General features: G+C 40.9%; 2 protein-coding genes across 2 annotated transcripts; both read left to right on the top strand.

The window, feature by feature from the left end:
• Positions 1–5,065: 5,065 nt before the first annotated feature.
• Positions 5,066–7,592, top strand: cxcr1 (chemokine (C-X-C motif) receptor 1; the record flags this gene model as incomplete). The annotated part of the gene is made up of 2 exons (XM_080839648.1): positions 5,066–5,072; positions 6,499–7,592. 2 exons carry the CDS (start codon positions 5,066–5,068, stop codon positions 7,590–7,592), a joined length of 1,101 nt encoding a protein of 366 aa, XP_080695774.1.
• Positions 7,593–9,433: 1,841 nt separating this feature from the next.
• cxcr2 (chemokine (C-X-C motif) receptor 2) lies at positions 9,434–10,465 on the top strand (the record flags this gene model as incomplete). The annotated part of the gene is made up of 1 exon (XM_080839647.1): positions 9,434–10,465. One exon carries the CDS (start codon positions 9,434–9,436, stop codon positions 10,463–10,465), a length of 1,032 nt encoding a protein of 343 aa, XP_080695773.1.
• Positions 10,466–10,773: the final 308 nt, after the last annotated feature.

Here is a 10,773-nt window from a genome sequence, read left to right as displayed (position 1 = left end):
TGAAACATTGGTATCCCACTATCCCTCCCCCGAAACACCAAACCTCTAGGAGTTGTACACATAAAGAGCCAGGAAACAGGGAATGTATATAATCCTTGTCTTTTCATACCACTACCTCTTCCACTGTTATTTACCAGAATAAAAGGTGGCCCAATGCTATTTGCATTTCTGCACCCAGGTGCACTTTATGCATATTATTTATATATTTAATTAACTGTATATTATCTGTAAATTGCCGGTATTTTATATACTGTCTGTATGACATGTGTGTTGTCTTTCCTTTGAGAGACACCATTAACAAGAGCCAAATACGGTATGTTGACGTGCCTAGCTTGTTTCTGATTTTAATTGTGGTGAAAATGTTTACACTCACGTCATTTGTAATGTAGGGGGACATTAAAAGAGTTGCTTCTATTCTCCTAATGGATTTAGATAAATAAACCCTGCCTACACCAAACCGATGTAACCAGGGCAAAACACCATTTTCTGCATATGCCTATTTCTTCTCACTCACTGTCCCACACATTCCTTAACAATGGCATCATCCCTGTAATTAGAAAATTCCCCCGACTGAAAGTAGACCTATTCTATGGCTTTAAACGGTCCCTGATTACAGGTAGGTTTAATGACACAGCTTCATTAGCTGCTGTCTCACCAGCGTCTGGCGTTCCTCCATCTCTACTAAAACCCTGATAATGAAAGTTCTAACCTCCAAAGACATCTGTTTTCAGATTGTTCGTGTGTCATCTGCTGACAGATAAACAATGCTTGTATATAGAGGTATTAAACAGATGGTAATGACAGTGAGAGTTTTTAAAACTGTCAGTCAAGGAGCATGTCATTTGAGACATTACCAGGTTTAGCTAGAACAAATCTTGGTCTTCTTGTAGCACACCTAAGCAGCACACTCTATACATAATGTCAGCATTTAATAGGACTAATTAATTTGATTTTGGCTGCATTTAGTCAACATTCATTAGTGTGTAGAATAAACAGTGTTGATTGCCTTTTCATATTGACACACAAAGAGCAAGACTTGGGACTGATATCTGTGTTTTGCTTCCATTAGAATTCACCCTGGAAATCTTACATGTTTTGTTTAAAATCTACGAAGCTATACATTGTACTGAGACTTTTTATGGTGGGACCATATACATTACAGTGCCCTACAGATTTATAAGCACTCTTTAGTAAAAAATGAACAAAACGAGATGCAAAAGAACATTTCTCATGATCTTTCTTTCAAAATATTCACAAAAATTGAACCTTGAAGTAATAATTGAAAGAAAAAATGAATTCTTATCATGAAATATTTTTCTCAAAACTATGTGTGCCACAATTATTGGCACCCTTTCATTTACTATTTTGTGCAGCCTCCCTGTTCCAAGATAATATAACTCCAAGGCCTGAGTCTTCTTATATAATGTGTGATGAAGTTGGTGAACAAATGGCACGTTATTTGAAACCATTCATCCATACAGTATCTCTCCAGGTCCTTCAGATTTTGAGGTTGACACTTGTGGAAACTCCTCTTCAGCTCATTCCACACATTTTCAATGGGGTTTAGGTTGGGGAACTGTGATGGCCATGGCAAAAGCTTTATTGTGTGGTCGGCGAACCATTTTTCTGTAGATTTTGTGGTGTGCTTCGAATCATTGTCCTGCTGGATGTCCAACCACGACACATTTAAGCTTCCTGGCAGGGGCTGTTAGGTTTTCAAAAATATATGTAATATTTGGCAAACTGTAGGCGCTTTAGTTTGTTGTTGACAACTTTTGGGGATTTAGGTTAGTAGTTTCGGAGACTTTCTGACCCCAAGACTCAACTAACTTCTGCAATTCTCCAGTTGTTATCCTTGAAGATTCTTTTGCCAGTCGAACCATTCTCCTCACGGTGCGTGGGGTCAATGTGCACACAGGTCTTCTTCCAGGCTGATGCTTAACCTCTCCTTTAAACTTTTTATTTATTGCCATGATAGTGGAAATGGGTATTTTAAACAGTTTAAAGATTTTCTTATATCCATTTCCTGATTTGTGCAGCTCAAAAACAAAGTCACTGTGTTCTTGGTTCTTTCCCATAGTGATGAACGACTATGGGAATTTGGCCTGTGTCACCTCATAGTTATGTACTTCATTGAAACAGGAAGTCACGGTTGACCACTTAAGAGTTCCGTGTCAAACAGGTGAACTTAAAAATGTAAAACATGCTTTGAAATAAACTCCAGTTAGATTTTAGAAAAATATTTATTTATCATCAACATTCTTTTTTTCCTTCAATGAAAAGACAGGATTTTTTTGAATATTTTGAGTGAACCACCAAGAGGATAAACAGCAAAAAAAAAATCTTTTCATAGACCTTGACTCATATTCACTAAGGGTGCCAATAACTCTGGAGGGCACTGTATGTCTGTCCTCTAGAGCCTTCAGAAGGAGGGTTTCTGCCACTGAAGATACAAAGACAATATTTATTAGGTGCTTCTCTACTCTGTCCAAACATGCCATCAGAGTTTCTTTGTTCTCAATCCGCCAATTTCAAGGTGGCACAGAAAGAGCTGTGACTTCATACCTAGACTGACTTCATGGCAGTGGTATTTTGGCAGCCGTGGAAACAAACGGCAGAGTCCTTGTTATGTTTATGGGAACATTGTCAAGGTTTGTGTCCATTGTGCAACTGACAAAATATATATATTTTAAAATGGAAACAGACTATTATTTTTGTGCCTGTCATCAGAACCACCTGTCACAAAAATATTTCAGACAAAGTTGTACAATAAAACTCCAGTGGAAAGATTGGTCAACAACTTCAAAACATCAAGTAGTTTTTGAAATGTATTGTTTACTTTGCCATCAACCTAGTGCACTACCATTGCTCTTTCTTTCACTGTGTTTAAGTATTGCTTAACAATGTTGCCTAAAGGAATGATGCATATTGCATTATATCTAGTAGAAAAAGGTGCTATGAAAGCCATGGCCATGAGTTTGATACCCTGAGAGTGTTCTGGAAATATGTGTATCTATACTGTAAACTGAAAACATGTGTATCTATACTGTAAACTGAAAATATGTGTATCTATACTGTAAACTGAAAATATGTGTATCTATACTGATTAAAGCTCCTAGATACATAAATGTAGGCATTTAATAAAACACATTATTGATGTTTTGGCAACTGATTTTCCACATACATCACAGAGAGATAAACTCAAGAGTGGCTCTAACGGTGATATGAAGTTACTGTTAGAACTGTGCAGTCAGGGCATTTCCCTCCTGGTCATGCATTTGGTCTTGCTCCGCACCGTTTTCAAACCATGTTAGTCATTAAAGGGTATTGGAAACAATCACATGCAATGATTCTACTGTACTCTTAACTGTTGAATGTTAATGTTATATGTTATATGTTATATTGTTATATTGTTATAATGTCATAGTGTTACAGAGATATATGTCGTTCTTTAAATTGTTGTATGTTAATGTTACATTTTATATGTTTTATTGTCATAGTGTTATAGAGTTTTGATAGAGATTATTTCCAAACACTGTTAATGACTTAAGAATATAATAATCAAGTGACTTGTTTGAATACATTCCTGTGAATTATGTGCTTATGAAAGCAGGAGCATGGCTTTTCTCTCTGTGTGTGTAACTAGAATATTAGGTGCCACTAAGTCTGCATATGAACAAGAGCATGTTTAGACCAGAGGAGATAAGAAAGGAACTGTGCTTCTTCCGACCTTGTGCAAAACTGCCATCCTTGCAAGACAGGGAGCCTCGGACGTGAGAAATCCACCACGTGATCATCCCTGCTCAAAGCTAAACTTCTGACTATATAAACTTTGCGCAAAGAGTTTATCAGGGCTTCACTGTCAGCCTCGGCTGGTAGGGGAGCCCAATTGCAATTGTTGTTGTTTGTCTGTCTAATAAATATACTTTCATGCAGCTCCGGAGTCCTGAACTAACTAGGGTGATTTTTCACCTATCAAGTTTTATGTTATTTTTTGGTATATGTTATATGTATGACGTCTACTGCGTAGATGAATGATGCTTGCCAAGTCGTAAGAATTTTGCTGTGCTGAAGCAATTTGGTACATGCAATAATAAACACACTTTGACTTTTTGACTTTGATTGCTTCTTGGCAAAAGTCCCTGCTTGTTGACCCATATCCTTGTTTGCACATATGTGTGCAATGACTGGGACATCAACACTTTCCCAGCACTGACAGAGTGTTTTACAACAGGGCTGTCTGTTAAGTTTCCTCTTGATGATGTGGAAACCTTTAGGGTTCATATACGCGACAAAGTAGAACGTGGAAGTTGATGGACTTGCCGGACGCATGGTGAAACTCTAATCTGTCTTCAGATCATACTCAGTCCAATAAGTTCCTTATCGTAGGCATATTGTAGGCATATGTTAGTGTGTTCTGAGATAGCGAGATACATTGTGGACTGAGGTAAAATTATTGAATTTGTCTGAGAAAAATAACACCAATTAGCCTTGTGAAATCTTTCAGGTATCTAAAAGGGGTTATTTGATTACAGGAAATACTGTAATACAAAAAAAACCCTGTTGTTTTTGTTGTCATGCCATTTGGATCACAAGGCTCTCCCATGATGCTCTTGGTTTTACTTTCAATGTTAAGTCACGATGACAGGGCCATGGGTACATATGTTATGTTTTTTTTTAACATAACTGACCATCTTGTGACTGACTAGTCGAACTTCCTCCAGTGCTCACATCTTTTAAACTACTTATTGGCCCTTCTGGTTTTTCTGTAAAAGATACCCATCCATTTGGTTAAGTCTTATATTAGTTATATTTTGGATTCCTATCTAAAACAGGTTTACCACATTATAATACCCAACAACAAATCCATTCATGTCATATATAGAATATAGTGGTTTTGGAGGAGCTGTGGTTTGCATGTGGTTACACGGATCACTCTGCTGATTGGGAAAACAGGAAATATCGTCACATCTCTAAAGGATAAAGAGAGAGACTCTCACAGCATGACATCTCTGATTACATTTTAATCTCTGAGCCTCTGAAGACTGCCACATCAAGCAACACAATGACAGGTAGGCATATTAAGACCATTTCAATATTTTATGTATAATATTTACATTATTCATATATTTTACAGGCATTTTCTATAATTATCTAATTCATAATTGAATGGAATTGTTATTTAAATCATGTAACCAGGCATCACAGAGGTGTAGTGTATTATAAATGTTGTCAATGATGATGATGTTTAATACGAAGTAAGCACTCAAAGTGTGTTACATCTTTTATGTGTTGTGAAGCTTGACATTACATAGCTATAGCAGATCTGACTAATAAGGCATACATTGAATATGGTTATGGTTAAAGTTTTTACCAGATGCTTTTGTCCCAAGCGACTTACAAAACATTAGAACATGTGACACACAGCAAAATTATCCATTTAAAATAGAAATGTTTATACAATTTATACAATCAACAAATAATAATTATAATAACCATTCCAAATATCCAAACTATTATTATATTTATAAAGTTTGCTTCAAATAAAATAACTAATTAGACAGATGTTTAAAAGTGTTAGTTTTTAAAATCTTTTTAAATGTGCCAAGTCTGTCACTGGAACAGACAGCACCAGGCAGATCATTCAACCAGTCCACCATGTACCACGAGTCTTGACTGTAAGCTTTTGCTGCTGAGAGAAGGTAAAGCTAACAGACACTCATCAGTGCCCATCCAGTGGCTGTCCTATCAGCGAGAGTGAGGGACTTACATTTACTTTTAGCAGCTACAGAGAATCAGTGAATGGTGACAAGCAGAGGAGTTACACGTGTCAAAGACCGAGCGCTCTCATGACACATGAAGGCAGGCCCATTAAAAATTGAATTGCAAAAGTGTAGTTTTGAACTAACGAGGGTCTGCACAAGAAGTTGTGTAGCATATTGTGTGAGATAGGGTCTAAACCTTTGAATATTATGAAGTGTATACCGACAAGACAGAAGACAGAGGCTACATGCTCAGAGAAATTAAGAGGTTCATCAATTATAAGATTGGTTTAGTTGGGGTCAATTCATTAATAAATATAATTACATTATAATAGATGTCTGTTCACACTATGAGGCCTTTCAATGATGACGTAGTGGTAGTATTCTAATGTATTATCATCCTTTGTGCTTTGAGCCTAACACTGCAGTATGATAGCAGTCTAGGACCTATTATGACATGCTTTCACTATGATTCATCGACCCACCTGAAATAGTTTGATTCAGAAAATGATGTATGATGTACTAAAAAGAGGACTGTAAAATCTCACTATGTAATTGCTTAACTGAGTAAACGGATGTGAACATTTGATACAGTGATTATTTAAGATGAATAAGCTGTACTCACAAATCTGACAACAGCTTGCAAACAGTGCTTACTTTCACGTTACAATCCATACCACTTTCCATTCACCTTACCATTTTCTTTCTTTCTCTCTCTTTATTTCTCCCTGTACAGACCCAAACACTTCCCTTTTGTTTGATGACTTCAGTGACTTATACGATGAACTCAGTGAGGAGCTGAACTACACTGACAGTTTCTTCACAGGAAACTTCACAGTGAATAAGCGGACAGAGAGCTGTGAGCCTTTCACCTTTGCTCCGGCTGTGACTATCGCAACGTGTGTGTTCTACGTGCTTATATTCCTGTTGGCCATTCCCGGAAACCTCATCGTTGGGCTGGTGATTGGCTCGAAGTGGCGGGTTCTCTCCGCGTCGGATGTCTACCTGTTTCACCTGATGATGGCTGACATCGTGCTGGCCCTGTGCCTGCCCTTCTACGCAACGTCCATAATGCGCGACTGGATATTCGGTGACGCCATGTGCAAGTTGATCAGCATACTGACGGAGGTGAGCTTCTACAGCAGCATTCTCTTCCTGGTGTGCATCAGTGTGGACCGCTACCAGGTCATCGTGTGTGCCATGGAGATCCGCAAAGGCAAGTGGCGCGTGAGAAGCTGTGTCATCTGCCTGTGCGTCTGGGGCCTGGGCGTGATGCTCTCGCTGCCCGCCCTCTACAACGAAGCCTTCGTGCGGAAGGACGGTGTTAAGATGTGCACGGAGCATTACGATACGGAGAGCTCCGACGAGTGGCGCCTGGCCACGCGCGTGCTCCGACACCTGCTTGGCTTCCTGCTGCCGCTGGCCGCCATGTTGGGCTGTTACGGGGTCACGCTGGCGCGGCTGCTGCGCACGAATGGCTTCAAGCGGCAGAGGGCCATGCGCGTGATCGTGGCGGTTGTGGCCGGCTTCCTGCTCTGCTGGAGCCCCTACCACGTGGCCTTGATGGCCGACACCCTGCTGCGTACCAAGGCGCTGCTGCACGACTGCCGCACGCGCGTGGCCGTCGACGTGGCCCTGTTCGCCACACAGAACCTGGCTCGGCTGCACTGCTGCGTCAACCCTGTGCTCTACGCCTTCGTGGGACAGAAGTTCCGCAGCAACCTCATGGAGCTGCTCTACAGGAAGGGCGTGCTGGAGAGGGCCTCGCCGGTCAGCCGGAGCAGCCGATCCACGTCCCAAATGTCCGACCACCCCTCTACTGTCCTGTGAACCCCCTGCTGGGCTCAGGACTCAGAATTTTGAGAAGGGAGAAATTATTTTCTTAAACTCATAAATTGGGAAGGAACACTGCCCACTTGTGGCAACCTAAAAACCCTGTACAGACTAACACATTGCCAAAGGAAACCTTGAGGATTGGGATTTGCCCTCTTTTCACTCTTCTTATTAGTAGCCAAGGAGTGTTTTAAATGAAATAAGTTTCTAGAATATTTAAGAGAAGTGGTATGATCTGTTTTGCTCTGTGAAAAATGTCATTGGTGTATTACAATATAGTGTAACTTTTAGTTTGTAGTTTTTAATGCTAGGTTGACACCTTGTGGTGAAAACATTCATTGTCATGTAAGCGGCAGGCAAGACTGGACCATGTAGAACAAAAAGCACTTTACGTTTTCCCCAACATTAAGACAAGATTTGATATTTTACAGTGCATAGTGGTGAGAAGCATTATGCATTGCAAAATTACACATATGAAGACTCATCCTGACTGCAGATAATTTAGTTTGGAATGCAATCACAACTACACCCAACAACAATACACAGTATGTTTGAGAAGCATGCTAATATATACAATTTTCCATTTTGCACATAGGCTGACACACATACTCACCCTCCCTCAAACAAAACTCTTGCACACACGCGCACACACACACAATAGTGAGAGCAATAGAGAGAGAGAATGTGTTTTCCACACCTGTGGGGGCGTGTTTTTGTTTTTGACTGAGAGATTAAATCTAGAGCCACCCCACACGTCTTCTGCTACATAATGCTGTTCCCATGCCATTGAGGAAGTTTTTGCATCAGACCATGAATAAGATGTTCAAAAAAAGACGCTAACCTGCAGATAACAAGCTGACTGCTGCTGCACATCTCGATCTGGAGACAGTTCTCCCTCAATTTGACTTCTTCAGCTCACACTATTACAAAAAAGGTAAGTTTAATTGAAAGTTTCAATCAGGTAAAGGTCGACTTCCTTTTTTTTACAATCGTTTTCACACTTGTCCACTTTTTCAAAATACTTTGTGAACTAACTTTCTGTACTTTTGCATGCTTTGATACAAAATGGATTTGATGGCCACTTTTTCCTAAATTCATGGATACCTGTCTCAATATTCGGTACAACTACAGCAAATTAAGATTCTCCGTTCAAAACAGTTTACTTTCAGTTCAAAACTGGGAAACAATGTGATCACTCTAAGTTGAAATATGCTGCACTTTGACAGACAAATGAAACTATGCAATTGAAATACATAACTCAGATTTTGGATGAAAAAGATTTCTGTTTTTGCCTTGTTTTATTTGTTTGTAACCTTGTTACCAACTATACAAAAGCAGTAAAACAGCATTTGCATTGAACTGTGCACCTATGTAGAAAAAATATATAGATGTTGTTGTCACTGAAGAGAATTTTCCACTATTACTGCTGTATATGTAAATAATGAAGTTTTGATGGTGGTGGTGCATTTTGCGTGAAAGATAAGCTGACGTGCTGAGGTGTGTGTTTGTAAAGAATTAAGAGGAAGTGGACATGGTATTGAGACAAGTGTGAAAATTACTGCAAAAAAATGTAAAGGACCTAGAGATATATTTTTAAACTTCTGAAAACCTTACTCTGAGAACTTAATAATTGTTAGAATTCAAATGCATAAACTCTTGGAATTTACTTGATCAATTCTAGTATTCACATATACTGAATATGAAGTTAACTGGTCAATAGTTATGGCCACCTAGTTCTTTTAACATTAGTTGAATACATCTAGAGAAGACGTAATTTTCAAATTGTTTGCATAAAGCTCAAAACTGACACCTGTGATGTGTCATCTGTGACATTTAGGATGGCGGGTAACTTTACTACTGTTACTACGCCTGACAACTACTACGACGAAGATGACTACAGCCCCTGCGAGCGTCCAAGCTTGGACGGCTTTGCTCTGATGATCACATTCTTCATCGTGTTCGTCCTGAGCCTGCTGGGCAACAGTGTGGTGGTGTTTGTGGTCTGCACCATGGTGAAGCGCAGGACCTCCACTGACGTCTACCTGATGCACCTAGCCGTGGCCGACCTCCTCTTCTCCCTCACCCTCCCGTTCTGGGCCGTCTCCATGACCAACGGGTGGGTCTTCGGTACCTTCCTGTGCAAGCTGATCTCCGGCATCCAGGACACAGCCTTATACAGCTGCGTCTTCCTCCTCGCCTGCATCGCCATTGACCGCTACCTGGCCATCGTCAGGGCCACGCAGGCGGTGTTCAGACGCCGGCACCTGGTGAAGTCGGTGTGCGGTTTGGTGTGGCTGGCGGCCACTCTTCTAGCTCTGCCCTCCGTGGTAAATCGCGAGGCTTTCATGCCCGTTGGCCACAACTCGATGATGTGCCACGAGAACCTGACCGAGAGCATGGACGCCTGGCGCACGGGCACGCGGATGACCCGCCACACCCTGGGCTTCTTCCTGCCCCTGCTGATCATGCTCGTGTGCTACGGCTGCACAGTGTGCACCCTCTGCCACGCCCGCAACAGCCAGAAGCACAAGGCCATGCGTGTCATCTTCTCGGTGATGCTGGCCTTCCTGATCTGCTGGCTCCCCATCAACGTCACCCTTCTGGTGGACACGCTCGTGCGCAGCAAGATTCTAACCGGGGGATGTGACCAGGAGAATCAGGTGGACCTCGCGCTCCAGGTCACGGGGGTCTTGTTCTTCCTGCACTGCGCCATCAATCCCATCCTCTACGCCTTCATCGGGAAGAAGTTCCGCAATCAGCTCCTCCACACTCTCTACCAAAAGGGTGTGATCGGAAAGTATTCCCATGCCATGTTTAGGAAGGGCTCTCAAACCTCTATAAGCTCCAGGGTCACATCTATCACACTGTAGAGTGTTCAAAGGTTATCACATAGGACTGTTGGAGTGGGCCTTTCAGTTCAGCCACCCATGTTCATTCCTCTTAACAGTGTACACAGATGGTCTGTGAAGTATGGCATTAGAAATGTCGGTTATTAAAATTCACAATATGTAACCTACCTGTAATTACCCTTTTCAGATAATGTATAAAGCTTCAACACTTTAAGCTTAAGATTGGGACCCAATTTCTTGCCATTCGGAAACCATGTAGTTGTATATTTGTGTACTGTCTGAAAATTGAAGGTATTGTGAATTTCAATGTACATTTTTTTGGGAGTCAA

This window comes from Sprattus sprattus (assembly GCF_963457725.1).
Source record: "Sprattus sprattus genome assembly, chromosome: 5".
Classification (NCBI taxonomy): Eukaryota; Metazoa; Chordata; class Actinopteri; order Clupeiformes; family Clupeidae; genus Sprattus; species Sprattus sprattus.
Note: the sequence above shows the minus strand (reverse complement) of the source record. Positions and strands in the feature narration are given on the sequence as shown.